General features: G+C 46.0%; 7 protein-coding genes across 7 annotated transcripts; 4 read left to right on the top strand and 3 right to left on the bottom strand.

Moving 5' to 3' along the window:
• Positions 1-254: 254 nt before the first annotated feature.
• Positions 255-2,394, bottom strand: GLAREA_10154 (uncharacterized protein; the record flags this gene model as incomplete). Its single annotated transcript, XM_008080204.1, has 2 exons — positions 255-2,057; positions 2,107-2,394. The coding sequence occupies 2 exons, from the start codon at positions 2,392-2,394 to the stop codon at positions 255-257; spliced, it is 2,091 nt and encodes a 696-aa protein (XP_008078395.1).
• Positions 2,395-2,958: 564 nt separating this feature from the next.
• Positions 2,959-5,819, top strand: GLAREA_10153 (Autophagy-related protein 9; the record flags this gene model as incomplete). The annotated part of the gene is made up of 3 exons (XM_008080203.1): positions 2,959-3,668; positions 3,717-4,440; positions 4,488-5,819. 3 exons carry the CDS (start codon positions 2,959-2,961, stop codon positions 5,817-5,819), a joined length of 2,766 nt encoding a protein of 921 aa, XP_008078394.1.
• Positions 5,820-7,068: 1,249 nt separating this feature from the next.
• GLAREA_10152 (Mitochondrial carrier) lies at positions 7,069-8,388 on the top strand (the record flags this gene model as incomplete). The annotated part of the gene is made up of 8 exons (XM_008080202.1): positions 7,069-7,106; positions 7,172-7,241; positions 7,303-7,338; positions 7,394-7,526; positions 7,579-7,671; positions 7,723-7,779; positions 7,829-8,300; positions 8,352-8,388. 8 exons carry the CDS (start codon positions 7,069-7,071, stop codon positions 8,386-8,388), a joined length of 936 nt encoding a protein of 311 aa, XP_008078393.1.
• A 1,346-nt stretch (positions 8,389-9,734) lies between these two features.
• GLAREA_10151 (P-loop containing nucleoside triphosphate hydrolase) lies at positions 9,735-12,494 on the top strand (the record flags this gene model as incomplete). Its single annotated transcript, XM_008080201.1, has 3 exons — positions 9,735-9,824; positions 9,897-12,210; positions 12,274-12,494. The coding sequence occupies 3 exons, from the start codon at positions 9,735-9,737 to the stop codon at positions 12,492-12,494; spliced, it is 2,625 nt and encodes an 874-aa protein (XP_008078392.1).
• A 1,323-nt stretch (positions 12,495-13,817) lies between these two features.
• On the bottom strand, positions 13,818-15,783 carry GLAREA_10150 (MFS general substrate transporter; the record flags this gene model as incomplete). Its single annotated transcript, XM_008080200.1, has 4 exons — positions 13,818-14,898; positions 14,951-15,379; positions 15,508-15,661; positions 15,714-15,783. The coding sequence occupies 4 exons, from the start codon at positions 15,781-15,783 to the stop codon at positions 13,818-13,820; spliced, it is 1,734 nt and encodes a 577-aa protein (XP_008078391.1).
• A 1,518-nt stretch (positions 15,784-17,301) lies between these two features.
• Positions 17,302-21,190, bottom strand: GLAREA_10149 (Acetyl-CoA synthetase-like protein; the record flags this gene model as incomplete). The annotated part of the gene is made up of 5 exons (XM_008080199.1): positions 17,302-19,973; positions 20,038-20,260; positions 20,323-20,745; positions 20,799-20,851; positions 20,902-21,190. The coding sequence occupies 5 exons, from the start codon at positions 21,188-21,190 to the stop codon at positions 17,302-17,304; spliced, it is 3,660 nt and encodes a 1,219-aa protein (XP_008078390.1).
• Positions 21,191-21,911: 721 nt separating this feature from the next.
• Positions 21,912-24,629, top strand: GLAREA_10148 (P-loop containing nucleoside triphosphate hydrolase; the record flags this gene model as incomplete). Its single annotated transcript, XM_008080198.1, has 7 exons — positions 21,912-22,437; positions 22,488-22,873; positions 22,936-23,394; positions 23,452-23,764; positions 23,815-23,907; positions 23,970-24,434; positions 24,487-24,629. The coding sequence occupies 7 exons, from the start codon at positions 21,912-21,914 to the stop codon at positions 24,627-24,629; spliced, it is 2,385 nt and encodes a 794-aa protein (XP_008078389.1).
• Positions 24,630-24,857: the final 228 nt, after the last annotated feature.

The following is a 24,857-nucleotide window of genomic DNA, read 5'->3' as shown; positions in this document are numbered from 1 at the left end:
GTCTACGTTAGATCATGCAGAGGCGTTTAGAGAGGCGCTAAATGCCCCATTCGAGCATTTCTCAGACACAACGAATGGAAGAAGCATGGCGGCAATGTATATATAGAGATGTTCGAAGATGATGCACATACATAATCTACACATATTGCACATGATCCAAGGAACGATTATTCCTGTGTGATATACGTGTATTGTTGCCCGCTATTTTGAGCTTGACCGTCACGAATCATCAAGGCTTGATGATTCGTCCCATACTATGAGAGTAGAACCCTGATTTCACCACTCGTACGAGGGAAGAAAGCACGTAATGGTTCGGGTTCCTCTGTTTCATCATTATCCTGACCGCAGACTTCATCACAAGCAATTAGTTTTCCCTCTATTTGCTCAAAATCTTCACAAAACTTATCCGCCGCTTGCTCAGTAACGTGCCTCGCAATCTTAGAGCTCTGCAGAAATTTCAAATTCTCCATCGCATCCATCAATGCCGAAGGCAGGAAGTCGTCTAATGACTGACTAGTTTGAGTTAGTGCATCGGGTCGGAACGGCCCTAGGGTCCGAATTGATTTGATGTCTTCTTCGCTCTCTGATAACGGAGCCAATGCTTGCAGTAGAGCTTGTAGACCCGAACCACGTTGGAAATAGGAGTATTGATATTCGACTAGTTCGGCGGAATGTCCTTCGATCATACTTCGGATCTCCTGAACTCGAATTTGTGTAAAATCAAACGGTACTAGAGTATCCAGCGCTAATGAAAGGCAGTTGATCGCGTATATGATGCTAGCAGGTTTTTTAAGATCTCCTGAGATGGTTTTGCTTGCTTCGATGAAGGGATCTAAAGCTTCTTTCAATATAGAAACAAAGTCTGCCTCTCTAGTATCGTCTGGAGTAAAAGAAGTTTCGTAAGTTTTCATTATAGCCTTAAGCTGTTTCAAACCATCTTGAAAGAATTCAGGTGGGCTTAGATTTGCAGTCGGGGATTGATGTTCAACCTGTAGACCGGCAATGTGGTCTTGCATCAACACCCGAAATTGCCGCATAGAAGCTTCTTCGAGGCTTGCTAAAGATTCTAGGAGGATAGAATCGTTTCCAAGAAGCTTTGCGAATGTGACGCGGTAAAAGTTGAGGAGATTCGCAATTTTGTAGGCCAGGATAGTTTCTTCATGACTTTGAATCACCTGCCCGAATCGCTGACGGAGCACTCTTGCGACCCCAGCAACATCCCTATCAACGAGCTCATTTAGAGCTTTATTTCCGTCAAACTCGCTGTTCTCGCCATCGTCTTCTCCAATTTTATTCCATGGCTCGCTCTCCCTACCGGCCTGGATACCCTTAGCAATCTCATTACCATCTGAAATGAAGAGCACCACGAGTGCTTCTCGCTCGCTGACGGTTGCTGAGTGAGTCCATGCTAGCATGTCTCCAACATAACGAAGAGGATCATGGGCAGCTAATTCGATAGGCTTCACTGTAGTGTCTTCTTCACCATTTACGGATCTTCCCGTCAGCGCAGTATAGAAAGCGTCTGAAAGCACGTGTTCTCGAGCTTCGGCGAAAAAGTCTAGACAGCTTTGGAAGAGAGATGGCCTTTCGGCTAAGACTCTGAGAGCTCGTCTAATTGAAGAACTGATCTGTGGATTTTCCAAATTAAGAGTTTTGAATTCGCGTTGGATCCATCGGTAGAGCTTCTGAAATGCTCCATTGAGATTTTTAGAGGTTTGCTCCATTATCTCGAGACCCAGTCGCTGGTTTTCAGTTCCCAACAAAATCTCACAATCCGTTTGTATCCTCTTGGCCCGGCTCAGAACTGCGAAGAAGCGATCGTCGACCGGTTCAGCCGTGGAAGTCAAGGAAGCAACATCATCTTCTGACATAACAAAATGTGTGCTGAAAGCTTTCAATAGCTGCTGTTTCTCCTCGACCTGAGACTTTTGCTTCATCAACTCGGACGCTTCCTCCAGCGCTGGGGCGGTTTCTTGGTGAGCCGAAGAAATATGGCGCTTCATCTCCTCACAACCCTGATTGAGACTTGCAATAGTAAGTCCAATACGCCGGAGTTGCTGCCACGCATAAGCCTAAGTTCTCGACCCTATTCCCTGGATAACGCACCTCCGCTACATGACCAAATTCCTTGATGATATCTCCATTACTTTCAATGACGTCCTTCTGGACATCGAGTCGGATTTGCCGACGGGTCTCAGCATTGTTCACTACATTGCGCTGATCCAAGAGATCTAGTGCGTCTCTCAAATCCGAGTCTGCATAGGACGCAGAAAGGACACTCGTGACTTTTGCTGCGAGTGGGTTGCTTCTTGATGGTTGAGCTCCAGAAGGCGATAACGGTGGTTCAACATTACCAGTCGGACCCGAATGCTTACGAGTCAAATAATCGACCATCGCAGGAATAAGAACATCCAGCGGCTAAGGGTGTGGTTGAAGTTTTGTTATGGCAAGGTGTTTGGGTTGTCTTCTATGCCTGAGGCACGCACATATATTGAGAAATGTAGCATTTTCAGTCAGGAACGTAAGTCACCTGACAAGATCAATTGGCACCCTGTTGGTTCGGTGGCCACAAAGACAAGGCTGAGCAACGGGGAGGGTGTTTATGGGGTGCAGCCTTGCTAGCGCTTCCCGGAAGTAGTCACTCGCCTCTTGCGCGTGTGCTCCATCTCCATACGGTGATTCAACAAGGCATCTGCACCATCTATCTGGTCGTCTTGTGAGATTCACATAACATGGCAGATACGTGGAAGCTGCTGCCCAACTTCTTATCATTCTTTCTTTGAACCAGCATGACGTTATTGTGTTGGACGAGCTGATAACGGCATCTTCTGGGGAACTTCTGCTAGTTCTTGGGTATCTGGCCAGCACCAGTACCAGCACGATAGCTAGATTATTTGCATTTTGGTAGGCAGACGGTCTTACCAAAGTGTTGTTGCCGCATTCTCGCATCTCGCCAATATGATGACCTCGAATCTCCTGTCGAAATTCTTACCAACGAACAACGGACAGTCAATATACGAGGAACTTAGAGCACACGACGAGCCGTCCGAGTTAGATATTGAAGATCAAGCTGGCTTGGCGCTGGACGAGGAGAATTTGCGATATGCAGATGATCATTTCGATAATGCGGAGGTCTTTAATGGCGAGGATAGTCGAATCACCACTACAAGTACGACATTCTTGAACCGTGATCGAGCCCAGTCGCAGGGTCGACAAGATGGGCGGCATGGCAACGATGGGCCGGCGTCGGTGTTTCTATCACAATCCCCCAGACTATTGGAAGATGATGAGGAGGACGACGTACCTGAATCACTCTTGATTGAAGGAAACGATATGGTAGGTCCTAGTACTACGAGCAAGCCGACGACACATCGAAGTTCGAAACAAAAACGTTCATCTGCAATTCCAGGACCACCGAGCAGAGAAAATAGAGCTCACTGGGAGACTGCTCAAGCCCAGCAGCAACTTCATCAAGAAAATAGAGCTCCGTCCATTGGCGAGACGCCGAGAAGAACGAATGCGAGGCTTTTTATAGGCAGTGCAAAAGACAAGGCGATGTGGAGATGGAATAATGTTGTTGACATTGATGGTTTTATGCACGAAGTTTACGACTATTATAAGGGACGGGGGATCGCGTGTATATTGCTTGAAAGAAGTCTGTCATTTGCGTAAGTCAATTCCGCTGTTTCCAGCCACAGGAGACTAATTCGTCTTAGCAAGCAGGTGTTTTTGGCGGTGTTCTTGGTATTCCTCACGCAGTGTGTTGACTATCGTTTAATACCGAGCAAAAAGAGACTGTCTGAGGTGATAATACCGAAGTGTACAACGAAGATCTCGGGATTTACCAGTTTTGGCATCTGGTTATTTTGCTTTTACGTGCTCCTTCAACTATACAGCCTCGTTTTTGTCATACTTCCTCGATTATTCCGCACTCGCGATTTCTTTACCCATCTTCTCGAGATCCCAGAGATTGAGATGCAGACGGTGACCTGGCAGACCGTTGTCGCGAAAATAATGGCGATGAGAGATGCAAATCCAAGCCTGGTGGAGAAGATTTCATCTGAAAACCGCAAATTCATTGGAAAGAATTCGAAAGAACGACTGGACGCTCATGACATTGCAAACAGGCTCATGCGGAGAGAGAACTACCTGATTGCTATGTTCAACAAGGAGATCCTAGATCTAACCTTGCCATTACCATTTTTGGGAGGCCGACAGTTATTTTCACGACATCTGTTGTTGATGCTTGACTTTACCATCATGGATTTTGTCTTTTTCCAGTCTAATCAAGTGTCTCAATTATTCTTGAAGGACTCTAAGCGACGGGAATTGAGTGATGGATTGAAGCGCAGGTTCAAAATCTGTGCCTTGCTCAACGCTTTTGCCATACCTGTAGTGGTACCTTATTATATGGTCCTCTTCTTCTTTCGCTACTTCAATGTGAGTTTTTCTGCTGGAAAGTAGCTGAAATAGACTAACGGTAACAGGAATACAAAAAGAATCCGTCGACGATTGGCCAAAGATCTTATACTCCGCTAGCAGAGTGGAAATTCCGAGAATTCAATGAATTGGAGCACATGTTTCACGAGCGTCTGAACATGTCTTATTTCTTCGCAACCCGCTATTTGGAGCAGTTTCCAAAAGTCAAGACCGGCCATTTCGCGACATTCGTCATGTTTGTGACTGGATCAATCATTGCCGTATTATCGATTGCTGCTCTTTTAGACCCAGAGATGTTTTTCAGCTTTGAGATTGCTGGTGACACTAGTGTCGCTTTGTGGATTACAGGACTTGGTGCTATATGGGCAGTTATGAGCGGTTCCGTTCCAGAGCCAAACGGGGTATTTGATCCTGAGCAGGAGATGCGATCCGTCATCCAATACACGCACTACGGGCCACCTCATTGGGAGGGCCGCCTCGAAACAAACGATGTGATGCGTGAGTTCTCATCACTTTATCAAATGAAGCTCTTGCAATTTTTTCAAGAGATATTCTGCATTATTGCTACTCCTTTTGTGCTCGGTGTCAGCCTTCCGAGATGCGCCGACCAAATTATCGATTTCTTCCGAGAGTTTACGGTCCACGTCGACGGAGTCGGTTACGTGTGCTCCTTTGCGGTGTTCGACTTCAAACGTGGCGACGGTAGGAACGGTGGCCAGGCACCGGTGGCCGATGCCAGAGATGACTACTATTCTACAAAGCATGGCAAGATGACCGCATCGTATTATGGCTTTGTTGATAAGTATGTTAACCAAGCAAAACCTAACTCGAACCAACATGCGGCGCCCGGTATGCGGTATGAATTCAATCACCCGCCTACATTCCCCGGACTGCAATCTCCATCTCTCGCTGCAGATTTGCAGTCGTCGAGGATGGGGCGTAGTGAACGACGTCCCATACGAGCACCAAATGCTTTAGCCCAAGCCGCGCGAACTCCTCGATTCGGAGCTGTACCGACACATGGGTCGCCCATGACATCTATGCTTCTTGATCCCATTCATCAATCTAGTTACGGGGCACGGAGTGTCCATCGTGGTGCGAAATCACGGCATCACCTTCGGAATAACATAGCTGAAGAAGCTATAGAAGATGAAGATAGTGGACGACCTGGACGACTCTCGAAGCGGAGTTCTTCCATGCGAGATCCATTCGAGAGTACGGCTGGACTCGGGGAGTCGAGATGGGAAACATCACCCACTCGAGGCACGGACATTGATGAGGAGGACGAAGCTGATCATGCAGGTGCTGGCGTAGGCGTTTTGGGTCTGCTTTACGAATACCAGAAGGCGCAAACGGATAGAGCTGGTGTCAATATCTGATTGGCACGACGCATCGGTGTTTTGGTGTATGTTATTTTTGGGCGCGCATTGGAGGAGTACTTTTTATCGATATTAGTGAAGCATCTATCATCAATCTATACCTCATTACGGTCTTCCTGTTCTGATGATTCTCTTTTGGCTTGATTGCCAGTGATTTACCATCCACGCAGGGTATATAAAACCCATTAAATTCTCTTACATTGGGATATAATTAAGAGCGGTGTAAACTTTACTTACGAAATAGACAATATTTCGTAGGCAGGATTTGTCTCTTCGGATAATGGAAAATCCGCTACAGCAGGTCAGAGATCCCCAGAAGAAAGCTGGCATCCAATACATGGGAATCTAAACAACTCTACATGGGAATTGAGAAAGCGCGTTGCGTTGTGGTGTGAGTTTGATCAAAGGTCGTACGTTTCGGCCTTGAAATGACGATGAGGCTGCAGCTGCGAGTGTTTTCCTCGAGCTCCCCGGGCCCCAGAGCGTGTGGACTGTGCGCAGCTGCAGCTCGATTTTTATCAGATCCGAGGAGTTTGTTGCGATTACGGAGGCTGCGAGGAGATGCGTGTGCGTGCCCTGGTTGTCAAGAAAACGAGTTTATTGTCGAGACTTGGGAAGCGGAGTTGATGAGACTAAATTGCCTAGACGTAGCTGGAGGCGCCTAGATAGATTCCGAGGCACGATGTGTAATTCTCTCGAGACTTGTGGAAGCAGAGGGGAAAGTTCCAAGTTCAAAGAGGAGATAGTACCTAGCTCTCTAGTGCAAGTCTGGTCTCGGCAGCAACGCGGTCCATCGAGCATGTCCATCATCTCTGACCAACACCAACGTACGAGACAACAAACGCTTTTGAAATAATCAATTCCAGGTACACTCAGTATTTCTATTTCTCATTATACCATTTGATTGCTTCAAAAACAAAATCCCACGTTTTGGGAAGTCAGTATTTACGAACGGCGAATTCGTCTTGTTCGCCGAGCGGTCATTTGCCTCCCCTGTTAGCCAAAATCATCAAAGGTTCATTCATCATCCACGCTCGACGACTTTTTTGACATTTTCTCAAGACTCGCCCACGACCACCCCCACCCCCAACCGCAGACTCGTCAAGCTCCAGGAGCACCGTTCGAGTTCCTGCGCCCACCATCTACGATATTCAATCGACCGTCGTTACCGCTATCCTCTTTGGTAGTCGTCATCCTGGCTCTGCAATCCAAGACGTACGGAGGAGGATCTGTGGCCGCGGCCGCCCAAATGGCCCAGCCAAATACAGAACCTGTGGAAGAGTACGAGTATGTAGAACTTCCGGTGCAATACGCCCACATTGATTTGCGAACCGCTGACATGCGTGGTGCAGCTATGAGGGCCTGCCACCAAATTTCTCGGTGCTGCAAAACCTGACGGCGGGCGCTTTCGCTGGTATAGCTGTAGGTCTTGCTAGAGGTCGAGAACGAATGCGATTGTGGTCGGGGACTGATGATCTGATAGGAACATACGGTTATGTATCCGATTGATGCTATCAAGGTATGAAAATATGGCTGGCCTTGGTCTCGGGGTCCTTGGGCTAATTATGGTTCAGACACGCATGCAAATTCTGAATCCTACACCGTCTGCCGTTTACAATGGAATGATACAGGGAGGCTATCGGATAGCCACGGGGGAGGGAATCCTCAGTCTATGGCGAGGAATGTCCAGCGTGGTGGTTGGGGCTGGTAGGTACAATGGGCGATGGGCAAGCAATGGTAGATACTCACGTTTTGATAGGACCTGCGCATGCTGTCTATTTCCTGACTTACGAAGCTGTGAAGCATATGATGGGCGCTAACCAAGCTGGTGTTCATCACCCTCTTGCTGCTGGTGAGCTCTGGTGGAATTTCTAGTTGCGCGGCCTGGCTAACAAACCGACAGCACTGAGCGGAGCTTGCGCAACCACGGTTAGCGACGCCTTGATGAATCCCTTTGACGGTAGGAACTATGAGATGCCTGCGACTAGCATCAGGCTAATATTTTTCAGTAATCAAGCAGCGTATGCAAATGCATAATTCGAGACAAATGTACAAATCGATGCCCGACTGCGCGAGATACATTTACAAACGTGAAGGGGTTAAGGCATTCTTCATCTCGTATCCGACGACACTCTCGATGACAATTCCATATACATCATTACAATTCTTAGCATACGAAACGCTTTCTACGACCATGAACCCCGCCAAAAAGTATGACCCACTGTCGCATTGTACTGCTGGTGCGCTTGCGGGAGGATTCGCAGCTGCGCTTACCACTCCTATGGATGTCATGAAAACTATGCTACAGACGAGAGGCACAGCGACAGATACCGAATTGAGAAATGTCAGCGGTTTCAAGGACAGCGCAAGAATATTGTATCAAAGGGAGGGTTTCCGGGGATTTTTCAAAGGTGTAAGACCACGCGTTGTCACTGCGATGCCCAGCACTGCGATCTGTTGGTCAGCTTACGAAGCTTGCAAGTATGTATATTGTGATCATGCTTTCTGTCACCGAAACTAATGTGGAACCAGGGCCTACTTCATATCTAAAAATGACGCGACTATTTAAGACACTAGAGAACAATTGTGAACTTTGACGACAATTCTCTCACTTGAAAAGTAAAATATATCGATTGCTGATCCGAACTCCGCGTTCAAACGCGCTTCCTCCCACATTCGAAAGTTTTAACACATCAACGTTCTGGATACTGCCACTTCTACCACACACGCAAGACCGAGCAATGGCGTTTTCGAATGATTCGTTTGCTGTCGTCTTTTTCAAAATTAACAAAATCAACAAAATCAACATCGAGCTTGTAAATATTCTATCACCATACTTTTCCCTTCTCTAGAGCGGTTCTCTGGTCACTTTTTGGGCGGGCAGGAAATGAGTGGATTGCTTGATCAACAAGCGCTGTCCGATCAAGTTCTTTGTGATTGATAAATTCTCGGGACTCGGGGAAACTTTTGCTTCCACTCAGCGGACCATCGAACGAAAGCTGGGTAACCATCAAGGGCGTTTAATTTCTGTACTATGTCTGCTCTTGTCGATTGTCTCTGGACAATGATTCGTACACGAGGGCGCTGGGAGATGAATGTGTATGCATCTGCGAGCAGGAGGCTGTTTAGATTTCGAAGGGGACGATACCTGCCATGTACTTATATGAGATCAACGCTGGTGTTTAGTGGATAGAGCTTGACAATTCATGATAAAATGACTAGCTCTCGAGTTCCAGTGGTTGAGAAGCAGTGCTGTGATTATCACGATATTACTAAGATGAGAGCGAAGAGGATCAGGACTCACAATACCGGACTCTTATTCAGTGATAGATCATGAGCCCCGCTGCAACAGGTATTCTGAATTTTGGTTTATGAATTTTGGTATTGAGGCTGAGAAGACGCGCATCTATCGATGAAATGCACTGCTTTGCCATCAAGCATAGCCATCTTTCGCTTCGAGCCGTGAGCCCTGCTAGGTAAGAGCGTTGCCGTACAGTGAAGTTGGACTTTTATTACTGGAGAACAGCATTTGGAAATTCTCATTTATTCCGACTAAAATCAAACATACTTGAATTATCACAGTTGAGCAACCCGGGAGCGAGAATCGTGCCTCGCATCAGACAAGTGACTCTCGTCGAGGAAGGGGTCGTTGCACGTCCCACGCCGCTACGTCACAGGTCGAACGTGGGCAATCGAATTCAAAGACCGCGAGCCTCGTGAAAGACATCAACAGACCACTTTGGTGCCATTATCCCGCAGACAACCCAGACAGCAGTCTGTGATCGCAAATACAAGCTCGACAATCGTTAGTTACGTTGTTTCCTCGTTATTCGCCATCGCAAAAGATTGTTTACATCTCGAGAGGAGGGATAACTTTAGCGTCCCCATGAGGGTTCAGTAGGCAAGCACCCAACCATGATGCGAAACAAAACGTCGTCGTCGCTGCAAAAGACGTACGATGAATGCTACTTAATTTGCTCTACGGCTGTGTATTTTGAAGGACAGGTCTGTCTCTATCGCTATTCTTCTGCAGGCGCAGCCCACCACCAGAACATCAGAATTGACAACCATGAATAGGGCAACGAAGCAGAAGCACTCCGATCATGGCGCTCCGCCCTCGACCAAATATACTACCACAATGCGTACCGCGTCCCAGCTGGTTATATTCCGAAGTCCGAGACCGAAAAAGCGTTGAAGGATAGTTTGAGGGATATGGAGATGCAATGTAAAGAAAGGGTTGATCTACTTGAGGCTCTGAAGCAGAGTAGACAGGAGAAGCTGAGTAGTGAGGAGGAAGCTGGAGCGGCCGGTGGGAAGATTAAGAAGGGAAAAAGCACGCCTAGAGCTTCGGAGGAGATACCGAAGGGAGAGCAGAAGGAGGGGTTTATTGGAAACGGAACGATCCCAGTGACTAGTTACGAGGGCATTAGTAAACCACCGCCACTACCTCAACGACCGGGTCTGATCAGCAAGAATAGTTCCGAGAGAGCGGTAGTAGGGAAGAAACCGCATGGAAGTTACATGGGAAGTTATATGAGAAGTAGTTCACGGACTACCAGCGCACCGCTTGCATCGAGCGCCCCGAGCAGTACAAGCTTACAACCACCAACCAAAAAGACGTCGAGAAGCCCAAGTCCTGAAAAGGGGAGGCAGATGTTACATACCTTGCGTTCAAGCGATAAGAGTGGAAGAAAACCAAGTCCTCGACCACCACAGAGGAGTTCCAAGAAGGAGAATCCAGTCACGAACAAAGCTGCAACTCTGGCCTGGCAGTCATTGCAGAGAAGGGACAGACTGGGGAGGAGTCTGGATGGCGATGTTGATCAGAGTTCTACGAGTTTGGGCGAGTCGAGGAGAGAGAGCCATGGCGATGCTACTGCTGGCAGATCTGAATCATCCAGTAATGTCCACTATGATAGTAAGACGAGGACTATGGTACCCGGTCCTCAGGGCAAAGATAAGAGTCCTACGGATCTATTGACTGGGAATCCGGATTTGTACAGCGGGAGTGGTCGGTCGAATGGTTATCCTTTTCCTCCAACGGACCCTGGACAACCTGGTGCTGTTGCGGGCTCTATGCTAAATAGTTTGGCCGTCCATGATCTAATTGACATTCAACCCCCTACACCTCCTGTAGCCGAAGGTAATTCTACGAAACCGCCAAAGAGAACCCCTCCAATGGTCCCGCCTCATGCTTCAGCCCCCACGAAATTGGAGCCATTATCATATCCTACATATCTAAAAGAGTATCCCGAAACCTCAGCTAAACAGATGAAGGCACAAATCGACATGCCAGTGCGGCGAAAAGCCGAGAGAGAAACCGGTCAGCCGTCGAGTCCTGGCAGGGTTCCCAGAAGACCTGTTGCAAACAAGCCTTCTTCACCACGACATCGTGACAGGCATCAAGAAAGAGATGATGCGAGACGCGCGCAACGGAAAGAGACAAAGCAGTCGAAAGATGAAGATACTTCATCGCAGAGTGTCGACGATGACACGAATAGCAGTAGTAATCAGGCTTCTAAGGCGAAGAGGCGGCAAAAACAGAAGCAGAAAGAGAATGCGATATTGGCTGACCCGACAACACCTCCATCTGGTGACTCTGATATGGAAAAAGAACCTAATCAGACAGCTTGGGAACTGAAGGTCGCTCACTTGATGAAGAATTTACCTAAGGGAGTTGATGAAGGGGCTGCTAAACAAATTTTCAATGAGATCGTCGTTCAGGGCGACGAAGTCCATTGGGAGGATGTCGCAGGTCTGGATATCGCGAAGAATGCTTTGAAAGAAGCAGTGGTTTATCCCTTCCTTCGACCCGATCTTTTCATGGGTCTTCGTGAGCCAGCACGAGGCATGCTTCTCTTCGGGCCCCCAGGAACCGGAAAAACGATGCTCGCACGAGCTGTAGCCACCGAATCACGCTCTACCTTCTTCTCCATATCTGCAAGCAGTCTCACGTCTAAATACCTGGGAGAGTCCGAAAAGCTAGTCAGAGCACTCTTCTCCCTCGCTAAAGCCCTGGCCCCCAGTATCATCTTTGTCGATGAAATTGATTCCCTACTCTCTTCGCGTAGTGGATCGGGCGAACATGAGGCCACGAGGAGGATCAAGACTGAATTTTTGATTCAATGGAGTGATCTTCAGAGAGCAGCTGCCGGAAGAGAACAGAGTGAGAAGGATAAAGAACGTGGGGATGCAAGTAGGGTCTTGGTTCTTGCGGCTACGAATCTACCGTGGGCTATTGATGAGGCTGCAAGGAGACGATTTGTTAGACGACAGTATATTCCACTCCCCGAGGACGAGACTAGGGCCGTGCAATTGAGGACGTTGCTGGGTCACCAAAAACATAGTCTGGGACCTAAGGACATTGACAAGCTAGTTGCTCTTACTGATGGTATGCTGTTTCATTTCCTTTCACATCATTTTCTAGTAAATTTTGCTAATACGTGATACACAGGCTTCTCAGGCTCCGACATCACAGCCCTAGCTAAAGACGCTGCCATGGGTCCCCTTCGAAGTCTCGGTGAAGCACTACTACACATGAGCATGGACCAGATCCGTCCCATCGGACCGGAGGATTTCCAAGCCAGTCTTGTAAATATTCGACCTAGTGTTAGTAAACAAGGATTAAAGGAGTTTGAGGATTGGGCTAGGGAGTTTGGTGAGCGTGGCGGCTAAAATTATCTTGGTGAGATTGGGAGGTAGCCAAGGCGACGTTCTGAGGTTATCTCGGTTGTATGGTTTTGTTTCCGGCGAAATTGAAGTTGAAAAGGTGACTACTGGTCGGTATGGTATGGATAGCACGGTGCGTTGGGTTCCGGTGTTACAATTTATGGTTAATGGATTTGGACCTGGCGCATGTATGTGCCACGGATGAAATATGGATAAAGTATCAAATTCTAAACCCCCTTCAACGGCCTTCATTCTCAAAAATCATCGCTAATGGTCATTTCCTGCCTTGCCTTCACTCCATCTCCACCTCCTCAACCCCATCACACCACCTACTTCCATATCCGTATCCCCATCCTTTGCCTGTTTTGTTGCGTGAAATTCCAAGCCACTCCCGGATCCAGGGACCGAGTAGTTTGTAGAGGAGGGGGAGGATGACGAGGATGGTGAGGAGGGATAGGCTGGTGAGGAAGGTTGTGGTGAGGATTTTGAGGAGGGTTGTGGGGGTTGGAGACATGGTTGAAGGGTTGGGCGATTGATTGAAGGTTGTTTGGATTTGGATTGGTGAGGTGGGGATTGGTGATGTTGGATGTTGTGATGTTGGAAGTTGTGATGGGGGTTGTTTGTGAATAATACCTGTATACTTTGTGGATACAATTGAAGAAAATAGAAGTGGAAGTTGAATAAGTGACCTTGACAACATTTGCCATGTACACACATCAAGTTTCCTTCATCGAAAAATACAGAAACACTTAATCATCCATCAGCTATTTTGGAGACCTAGGTACACTGCCGACCTATCCATCGTATCCCTCGATCCGATCACATACCCATTTTAAGCTGACTCAGATATGCCAGGGTTCGTGGCGAGATGATGCGTAAAGGATCAGCGTATGAAATATTTTACGAGAAAATTGCGGACTGGTCTGACTGACGAGCAGTTTGGGGTGGTCCGTCGGGGGTTATATGGTTCTGTATTGGGCTTGTGGGTGGATCAGGGGGGTGGCTCGGTTAATTGATTTTGCGTTTGGTATCGACGTCTTAACGTCTTAGCATTTAAATAAAGGTAAAAAGAAAGAATGAAAATAAAAGTCTTTTTGAGTAATCTGTATACTTCATAATTTAAATTATAAATATTCTTACCTTTCTAATAGCTTAGTAAGTTCTATCATTCTATACTCTCGTGACTAAAATTATTATGAGTTCAAGAGTTTCTGGAATTAATAAATACGAGACTAAATAGTTCTAGTCTACATTCCAGAGATTTTCTATCAAAGAGTAATATGTTAGACTTTCTTTCTTACATACTTGTAATCTCTCGATTTAATCCATCTATATAGATACCTTAACCTCTCCTCCATTTCCGTCTTCTTTAGCCTCCTCATTATTGGGAGTATCTTTCTTATCCCCATTTTCGTCTTTTGCCTTTATATTCTTCCAGTCAACTCCAAGAGTGCCGATCATTGCAATGCCTAGCAGGATAAGAGCAACCAGGAATGCCTGACGCAGAGCATCCTTATAAGCAGCTCTGATTACCTTTAGTGTTTCAGGATCTTGCGTCAGGGCTGTAATTTTTATTGCCCCTGTCTTGACGACTTCAGCTGCATCTATACCGGTAATGTGACCTAGCTTCTGTGCAAGCTTGTTGGCCCAAAGGTTCTGGGCTACACTGACAAAGACAGCGCCACCGAAGTTCTCACTAAAGCACAAAAGTGCTATGCCGCTAGGTATATCGATGTTTGAACCTGCCTGGACAGCTACAAAGGCTTGCTGTAAACCAAGTCCAATACCAACGCCATAGAGAATCTGATATCCTATTAATCTGCTCGTGGAAGTATCGATGTCCCACGTGTAGATCAGCGCAGCACCAGCTGCTCCGAGGGTGATGGGTGCAAACATGAAAATATGGTAGTAGCCAATCTTGCTACAAGCCCAACCACCAAGCATGATGCTTCCGATGATACTAATCATAAATGGCAAAAGATCAATTCCAGATTGTACTGGAGAAGCCCCACGAATAGCCTGAAACCAAATCGGAATAAAGTACACCATGACGAAGAAAGAGGCGCTGACGCAAAAAGAGTAGAGCGCGGCGCATAAAGTGTGACGTGAAGTCACAGCTTTCTTGTTCACAGTCGCATTATCGCCCATCAATGGTTGGACTACTGCGAAACCAATAAGAAGAACACTAAACACCACTAAGAGGGCGATGATTCGACTATTTCTCCATTCGTAGGTTGTTCCTCCCCACTGAAGTGCAAGTAAGAGGCATATAATTGATGGTGCGAACAAGATCGTGCCGAGTGGGTCGAACCGGAGAACTTTTTCTCTCCAGGTTTTGGTTTCTTTTGGCGGTGACTTTAGAGGATGAAGGAACAATACCAGAATTAGGCTGGTGAATCCACCAAGAGGTCTATATGAGATTAGATCAATAGAGCGAGAAAAATGGATGCAAATTGACTTACAGATTGATATAGAAGCACCATCTCCAAGACGCGTGATCAGTCAAAGCACCTCCTACCAATGGTCCAACTATGCTAGCCACACCATAGACGGCAGTGATGAGCCCAATGAACAGACCGCGCTTCGCGAGTGGCAGAATCGTTGATATGGTAGTGAGTGCGCCCGTAAAAATCCCAGAAGCACCGAACCCAGATATAGCTCGACCGGCGATGAATACAGATGAGTTAGGGGCGGCGGCGGAGGTCAAGGATCCGATTTCGAAAACTAAGACGCAGGTAATGAAAAGCCATTTCATGCTCAAGAAACTGTAGAGTCGCCCGAAGAATAGCTGGAATCCCGAAACAAATAGCAAGTAGGCGGAACCGTACCATCCTACATCGCCCAAGGATTTGAAGTCATCGGTAATTCTAGGTATAGCTGTGGCAATTATTCTGGAAGACTTAGCACACATTTTTCCCATTTGCGTAAAAAAGAACAAGACCCGTGAAAAAGACCAAGAACCCTCCAGACGACAAAAAGTAGGAGCTTAAAAGGGAGGGTAAAGGAAAGGGCTGTATACGTGTTGTCAATGGCGATGCAGAAGTTTGTCAGTTGAAGACTGACCACAATCATGGTCAATTTCAGTCCTGTTGCATATGCTGCTTCAGGATTTTCATCGAGTTTCGAGTCTTTACTTTGTTTCTCGGTGATTGAATCATTGCTTTTGGCTAATTCTGTGTTCTGTTTAGTCATGAACTTTTGTGATCTCTTTTTTTTGAGACAGACCATGGACATTTTCCAAAGTTATAGAAGCAACGGCCTTTTCATTCTCTTTATCGAGATCATTTGATAACATCTTGTCGGCGGGTTCGTTGGTAGCCGGGATGGAGTCTGAAAGTGCAAGCGATGATAGTACAGCAAAGCTGGTTTAAGAGAGTATTGATAGTGATTTTGCAAGTGTTGTTGCGCACTGAACTTGTTAACCAAGATTCTTTCCATGAAATCTACTGCAATCAAGGTTCTTCTAGCCAAGCACGGCTCGAAAATACCAATATTACTCAAGGAGTCAGCCATTGCTGCAAGTACCGTTTGCACCCTACTCATTTAGACTTCGTGTTACAGTCGGTTGACCAAAACGAGCCCGAATTCACTAGACGCATATGTGAATTTTGAGTTAATTACAGCATGCATATGAGCAAGTTTGAAGACCTCCCAGAGCAATGCTGAACACCCAAGTTAGCTCTTTCAAACATGTTCCTTTTCACCCGTGTCTAACCCGCGTGCCCAACGGTACAGATAAGCAGCCTCGAGTAACCTGTTTGATATAGGTGACTGCGGCGAAGCATTGCAAGAAAAATTTCATTGGACAGTTTTGCCCAGCGCTTACTCCTGGTGAGGGAGTTTGAGTTAGTAAATGGAGATAGGACCAGCAAACCATAACGGCGTAAGCTTGGCATATTGGAAAACATTCAGCTACGCGCCATAAAACTTGTGCTACACGGGGTTCTTTTTCTGAGCATGTTACGAAACGTGGGGGGTACAGCTCGGGAAACGCTCCAAGACATGGGGAGGCTCTCCTCACCAGACGACGATCGTTACTAGCTTGTGTAATGTAGATGTGGAGGGTCTACACCACCCTGGTATAGCTCATCAAGTAAAAGTGTGATGGCTTTTGGGGAGCGGGTGATTCCAGATGTAATCACTATTCTTAAAAATATGGCAATACCACTATCGGACCACTTCTGTGTAGTCAATAGTATGACTGTATGGAACGATTTGGTTGCCTTTGTAGGTCACATCCGGGGGAAAAGAAATTCTAAAGTGATGGCGTTTCTCCTCAAGGTTTGATGATAAAGCTGTTACGCATAACAAACGGCACCTACATATCATGTTACCAATGGGCTTTCATACAGTCCAATCGGACTCATACCCCAAGAAACTACTGGCATTAGTGTAGGATACTGAAAACCGCGTTCTTTCAAGTAGTGGTGCTTCTTCTCGAGGCCAGGCCGTGAGCACATATTATCCCGCTTGTAGCCAATTGTAGAACTCATATTCATGCGTCCGAAAACCAAGACTTGTGGGGATTTGGCGTTCTCTCTAAGTCTGGTAGTCTGCAGCACAAGTCTAACAGGGTAACCCTTACTGAAGAATTTTCGTGTCAAAGTCTTGTTATACGAAAGCGGGCGGAGAACCGTTCTGACAGCGCTGAAAATAAATCTAGAAATTTGAAATTAATCCCCTGTAGGAAGCTAACATGAACAAAACTATGGAGTATGTGACTGTTGTCACCGCATTCCTGCGCATAGACTGTCTACGCCCAATCTCTCAACATCTAGATGCATCAAATTCACCTAGATTCTTACTAAGCCATCTACCAACCTGTTCCCGGCTTGATATCATAAAGTTCTGCATACTTCGTAAAGTGCTCATCAGTCTGGAGCCTTCTCAGCTCTTCTGGTAAGGTACCTAATTCGAGTTCTACGCCGCCATCTGCTCTCAAAGGATGGATGAGTGAGAATCGAAACCGTCGATGCCCACGCTCAATTTGTGGCCGCACAGCTTCTGGCCTGCCTCCTGCAAAAATTCCCTCACCGAAAGAGGAAATATTATCCTCTGGCTGCCACAAGATCATGTTGGAGATCATCTCATTCATGTGCTCAAGCCCCATGTTCGCAGTTGCAGGCTTTGTGTAATCTGTCATGGATCTCAAAAGAGTGAAAGCATCATGAACTAAGTCAGTGTTGACTTTGGCGATCGTTTTACGGATCAGATGTGCAACCTTGGCAAGACTTGTGTTTGGCGAGCACAGTTCTTCTACAGACATGATCGTTCGGCTCATGATAAGTAAGCTGCCGGTGTATGACGAAGGGAGTTGGGAGGAAAAGTAGAGCCTGCCGTCGATTGGTATCTCTAGAATAGACAATTCATTTGGGCCAAAAGTTTGTCCTCGAACTTCCTTTGCTACCAGGTATCGTGCTCTGATTGATGTACGCCACAGGAATGCCTGGACAATGTCACTGATTGACGTGTTTAACCCTTTTACTTGGGGATCTGAGTTGACATCGTTTTTAAGCTTTTGGAGGTTCTGACGTGAGATCAAAAAGAAAGTGCTAGCTAACGAGCGATCGGAAGGAGCCGTGGGCCACTGGGGTTGGCGTCGGTAGACTAACTTTGGATTGATAAGTGAAGTCTCGCTATCGGTCTTCTTGTTTTTAACTTCATCTCCTTTGAAAGTGTCATCTTGCGGGAAGAATGGCAAGAAGTCCCATACAGCAGGGTCAACATCCTGGGCTGCCTTTGCGTGCCCCTCCTGCTGGTACAGGATCTCAGGCAGATTGTGATTAAAGCTTTCGGGGTCATACCAATCACATGTTGCTGAAAGATCTCCCTTTATGTATCTACAACATTCTGCCCAAACTTTGAGGGCTACCATGACGCCAAGACCATCAAAGCAGGTATGAATAAAGTTTGCTGCTAAAATGCATCCCCCCTCCACGAAGTTGGCATGAGCAACCAAGATGTCGGCTGGCATATCTGGAAAGGGATAGCAATCAAGTACAATATTATCTGCAAACAAGGAAGGCGCGAAATGGCTCTCCCGCATTTTTTGAAATGAGGGCAGGATTTGCGACATATCCTTGTAGACAAGTTGCCTTGGATTAGAGGTGGTTGCCATTGAAGGAGGTGGGATCGTGATGGAGTATTCGCCCTTTTTATGACCGAATTCATGTTCTGATGCGTGCATCATCTTGCCATCTAGTTCTGGCATGAATTGAAAAGCACGGCAGAGGCCTGCTTGAAGACTCTTGAAAGCTTCTTGGAAGTTGGATCCCGGGGGCAACGCGAAGAAAAATGTGAACCCCATATAATGGTTCGGATTTACTGCATCAAACGGATTCATTTTGAATCCGGTGCGTCGCTGATGTTCACGTATCGCGTTTCGAACACTATTTTCTTTTGCCGACCCATTCGTCAACTCATTTGGGTGTTCTGGGATCGACTGCTCAATTGCTTGGCTGTCTAACCTATGGACATATCCAGCGGTCAGTGCCTTGGTCATTGATTTCGCTTGTTGCTGCAATATGGTTGTAAGCTGTGCCGAGAATGCAGCCAGCGTTGGATACGAGTAAAGATGCCTAGGGGCAAGCTGCTCTTGCAATCCTGTAGCCGCTCTGATGGTTCGTATTGCTTGAAATACAAGCAGAGAGTCCAGTCCCAAGTCAAAGACATCCTCATCTGGCGCTGCGAGTTCAATTTCAGGAATTAGTGAGGACAGGACTTTGCGAACAGATTCCAGGACAGTTTCGTCTGAAGTCGTGTCTATTGTGATGACATCAAACTCCTCATGGGTTGGTTCTGAATCTCTGGTGGCGTAAAAACGATCAATGAATTCTGTGTAGAGCTCCAAAGTGGCACGTCGCTTAATCGTCAACTTGTCAGTACGGATGAAGGGTTTTTCTGTCTCTGCAAAGGCAATAAAGTCTCGATATATCCTTGTCTTTTGGAAACCGGAATGATTTGCCCGGTCTACCGTCTCCCAGATACTGTCAAAGAGATCATTGTTCCTGGTTATGGAACCCTTTAATTGAATGAGTAATCCAGCTTGCGGTTTCCCATTCCCAATAACTAAGCAACCATCAATTGCAGGATGTGTCGTGATTAAAGCCTCCGCGTCCGAGGGCGCTATCTTGAAGCCATTGGACAAGACTACTGTATCATCGCTTCTGCCTTTATATGCATACAGATTGGGTTTGGACGGGTGTCGTTTATATAGGTCTTTAAGATTGACGGCCTGTTGATCTGGAAAGGTATAAAAGATACCTTGGAATAAGTCCCATTGAGGTAGTCTGTGTACCCAGTGCTCGTAAACACCTGGTTCGATTTCTTTAAATTCGAATCCCGCAAGTGGGTGAAATGCAAACCAATGCCAGTCTTGACGATCAGGCCAAAGATTGCCCATAAATAATCCTTCTGTCGTTCCGGTCAAGTTCATAACTCTGACGACATCATTGACTCTTGTAACGATGCTTGGGGTGACCGGACCTGAAAATCGCGCGGAGAATCAGTTTCCGTTATCATTATAGTTATACATTCAATAATTACTTACCACCAGAGACACAAACGAATTTGGCAGAGTTAAACTTCTTTAAGACTGTTGGGTTTTCTCCTAGTTCATCGGCGAGTGATGGAACCATATGCCAGATATCGATTTTCCCATAATCCAAAACATCTTCAATAAGTGATATATTGGGCAGAACTCCGGCGGGACCCAGAACGCAGTGAAGCTTAAAGAATGCAGGGACTACGACGTCCATGAGAATGCCAGCACCCTTTTTCCCCCCGAAAAATTAGCTTCGGTTTCTGAACCCACAAGGTGGCTGTATATACTAACATGACTCATTGGAAATGAGGAATATATGGTGTCTCCTTCGTTCCAATTATCGGTCCAGGGAGGTAATCCACAATCACCCTCAGTGGGGGGTAGCAAGCGTACAGCGTCTAAAGAACTGATCAACCCATGGCTCCAAATAATTGGTTTTGGGACCCCTGTGGTGCCAGAAGTATGTGTTATGCAAAACGGTTCATTCGCAGCTTGATTATAGGTGCTCTGAAATGGAAATGGCTCAGTAGTTTCAGTGTCGAGAAGGTCTTCTAGCCTAGGCAGTTCAAGAACCATCATAGAATTCTTCTTTGTAAATGACTCAACTAAAGGGAGCGTGGGTTGTCCTTGAGGATTGATCCATATGTTGCATTCAGCTGCGTTGAGCACTGCCAGTGCTCCTTCAGTGGTATTCTTGGCGGACAAAAACAAGGCCTAGACGAGACGTTCATTAGTTTTATTTCCCATAAAAGTAACCATCAACTTACTGCGCAATTAGCCTTAATAGCACCGTAGATCAATAGAATGTGTCTGAGGTCATCTAATCAGGTTCATAAGCAAGCAGCCTTCCCCACAAGTTCGGTGTCTTACGAGGGCCAATGTAACCAACTGGCAAGATTTTCTTTTTGGTTTCACCATGATGTGTATCGTCGTCTCCATCATGACTTCTTTTCTGTCCTTTCGTTTGGTCATGTAGCCACCAAGCAGTCTTGTCGACCGCCTTAGCAAAGGCCCGAGCAGATACGGGCCGAAAGACCATAGTACCATTTGACATCGATGCCAAGGAGTAGATTTTGCGGTCTGGTTCGGCAAGAGCCAAGCTTTCCAGAATCTGAGGAATCAGTCTCTTGCCAAAGTTCTGTGAATTGTTGGCTGTCATTGTGACTGATGGATGCTATTGTTTGTGAAAAAAGTGTCTTGAGGATTCAATAGCAACTTTGTACTGTTACAACAGGCAAAGTCGATAACTTTTCAGGTCCCTCTCAGTCCATGATCTTGGTATTTGTACTCTGGATCTGTCATGCGCCATGAATTCCCGCCCACACCTGTGAGATTGACATGTGAACTTGTGTAAGGTGGTGTTCAGTCACCTAATTTTCCATAATAGGCTTGTAAATATTATACAAGAGTCCGATAGCAGTCCAATTGGAAGTCCTCCGTTTATAATACTTCTAGACTTGCAATAGTTGTCTGTCAGAGCAGACGACCATGGAGCAGATTGATGATATTGATGTAACCAGCGGCTTTCATGCAGAAGCACGGCGTTTGCATACGAACGGGGCTTGCATGAGAATGGGCGCTTGATTGCGCAAATTTTTGTTTTTTACAAGGTTAGGCTCGGGTCAGCATTTTGAGTTAAATCGAGCTTGTAGTGGCTCAATAAAGCTAATGCTGTATAGCAACTCCCTTGTGACTACCGATTCCGTAGAGCGAGTCCCTCACGACATCATGTCACAATAATTATTACATGTGCTATTCTTCGAAGAAGCTACATAAATTGATATCAAGCATCTAACAAGTGTTCTCTGAGTCATTCACTGAACGATCATCTGTGATTTCGCTTTTCCAAACGTACCCACTTTTATCTGTGTTATCAAGCTATGGAATTTGTTTCACATGTATCCCCGGCCACAAATGGTCAAGCGACAAGCAATGGATCTACCAACACCCTCTCCGAGAACAAGACCTCCAGTAGCTCTGTCCAAAGTATTGCACAAGTGAATATCATCCCGCAGACGTTCGAGGACGGTGCAATCGTAAGTCTGGATCTCCCAACTTCTACGGAAGAGGACATCTCCACTACTCTTATGTCCACCACGATTCTGGAGATGATTTTCGATTACGCTTTGAACAAATTTGATGATTGTCGGGACCGGCTTGAAGCCGGAAGACCTAAGTTCATATCAGTCCTTAACAAATTCGTCAAAGAGGGAGCCCGGATCGAGATGTCTCTCCCAGCATTTCCCTTCAAATCAGCGAACAAGGTCTACAAAGTTCTTGGTTTCTTACCTGATAAGGCTGAAGAGATCGCATTGGCTCGATTGGATAATATGTGTCGGCGTATTGAGGAAATATATATACCTGGTGCTAAGGTTGTCCTCATTTCGGACGGACTTGTTTATAACGGTTCGTTATGTAAACATATACGACTATCTTTCACTGACCCACATTTCTAGATTTGTTGAGTATATCGGATAGAGACACCTGGCTTTACGGGGAGGCTTTACGAGAAATGGCAGCCGAAAATGGATTTACCCACATTGGATTCTCTAGATTACGAGACCTTGTAGATCTCGAATTACCCGAAACTCTAGATGAAATCCATTATGTGGCTAACGCAACTAATTTTCGCCGATCTGTTCTTAACAGGTTTGGCAGAGATGATCTTGACGTTAATAGTCTAATTGCCAGTGACGAGGATACACGACTGACCTACCAGGGATATCGAAGATTTTTAATGTCAGATTTAAGGTATATCTTCACACTTGGTGGAACACGAACTAGTAACTCCTACAAAAGAGAGACCAAGTACTTGGCTAAGCAAATGCTTGTTCGAGGATACGTAAGTTAAATGGTGTGAGATATCTTTAGAACCGAGCTCCTAACACTTCCCTCTGCAAATAGGCTTTCGCGGGAGCAATCAAGGAGAACTTTCCAAACCACTTACGACTATCTATTCATCAATCTACCGGGGAGCATAAAGTTTCCATGAGTCTACTGAATACTAAGACTGGGTTTACGACTCCTTGGCATTGTAGTGTCGCTCTAATGGCGGACGGAGAATGGATGAGTGCACCGATGGGGGACTTCAGGGAGAATCCTAGAATGAAAATCATCAGCGAGAAAGGTCGTCCAAGTTACTTTCAAGAAATGACAGAAGAGGAATTCGTAGAAGAACAACGAATGCAGGCAGCGCAACTGATCGAGGAAGTTGTCGTTGAAGAGAATCATCAGCCGCAAAGAAACGAAAACTTTTTCCAATGGGAAAGCGTTACTTATGATTGCAAAAAGGGCGACAAGCCAGTACGAGTTTTAGATCATGTAGAAGGATGGCTCAGGGGTGGGACGATGACAATTTTGATGGTAACTGTCCTTCTTTCTGTTCGTCCATTAATTTACTGATTCAAAATTTTCTTCCAGGGGGTCAGTGGTGCTGGCAAAGAGCTTCTGCTCAATATTATCGGGAATTGTCCGGGTTCTGGTATCATTCATGGCGATATTTTAATTAACGGCAAACCGCGAGATATGGCGTCCAAAAATACCACGGGAATTGTCCACCAGCCAGATTTGCAATTCGCTACGGCAACAGTAAAAGAAGTGTTGATTTTTAGTGCTATGTTGAGGCAACCAAAGACTACTCCATATGCTGAAAAGATCACTTACGTGGAAAAAGTGATCAGCTTGATTGGTATGGAAAAACTTGCCGATACGGTTATTGAAGCATCTGGAGAAAGTGAGTAATCAGAGAATTGTGATCTCTGGAGCTTGCTGATTGTCTTACAGGTCTGAACAGCGAACAAATGAAACGACTGGCAATTGGAGTTGAGCTTGCTGCCAAGCCTACAACCGTGCTTTTGCTCGAACAGCCGCTTTCAAGTAAGTAACGTTGGCATCATTAATGGAAGATCTATTTCACTGACTTGTTATACACGCCGTAGAGCTCGACAGCCGGGCTGCTTTATCCATATGTGCCCTCTTACGTAAGATTGCTCAGACGGGCCTTGCGATCCTATGTACAGTCAATCAACCTTCGACACGAATTCTTCAGTCCTTTGATCGGCTAATTTTGCTTGCGGAGGGAGGAAAGCAGCTATATTTTGGTAAAATAGGTGTTTCTTGCAAGACGGTGGCTAGCTACTTCGAACGGCACGGAGCCAGGCCTTGTAATGCAGATGAGAATCTCGCAGAATGGATGCTGGAAATCACTAGCTCCACCCCTGAATTTGACGGTCCACAAGTTTGGTCAGAGATTTGGAAGAATTCTTCTGAGCATTGGGCCATCAAAAGTAAACTGGCGAACTTGAAGAAAAAGTTTCCAAAACGGCTGGATCCGGTCAATAGTCTCCACACTGCAGAAATCTTTGAGCAATCAGCTGTTGCACTTGATGCGATGGCTCTCCAGCGTAAGTCCAAACCTTTTCATGCTGATGCTCATCATGTCTAATATTTGTTTAGGCACCTTTTATAAGTATATTTCGTTGGAAAACATCCAACCATTCTCAGATACTTCAAAGTCAGATTTTTGTGGGTGTTGGCTCACAAAACATGCTTCTGTGAACACCCCAGCTTGCCTTTCACAAACGAATCAAATGTCCTAATCAAAGCTGGATGTTGGGACATTTGGTGGAATTTTTCACGTTGGATCTGCTATCGTCGCTTCGGTGGAAAATATTGGATTACCAGAGTACTGCATTTCGTTCTAATTGTGTTACTTCTTTGAGAAACAGCTTGTAGGGAGGTTTAATCCGCTTTAGACAATAGAAACAGCTTTATCACATGTACACTCGTTAAAAACTAGTAACAGAAGCCGAGTTTTGATATAGACC

The sequence above is a fragment of the Glarea lozoyensis genome (assembly GCF_000409485.1).
Source record: "Glarea lozoyensis ATCC 20868 chromosome Unknown GLAREA13, whole genome shotgun sequence".
NCBI lineage: Eukaryota > Fungi > Ascomycota > Leotiomycetes > Helotiales > Helotiaceae > Glarea > Glarea lozoyensis.
This window is presented reverse-complemented; position numbering and strand designations above follow the sequence as displayed.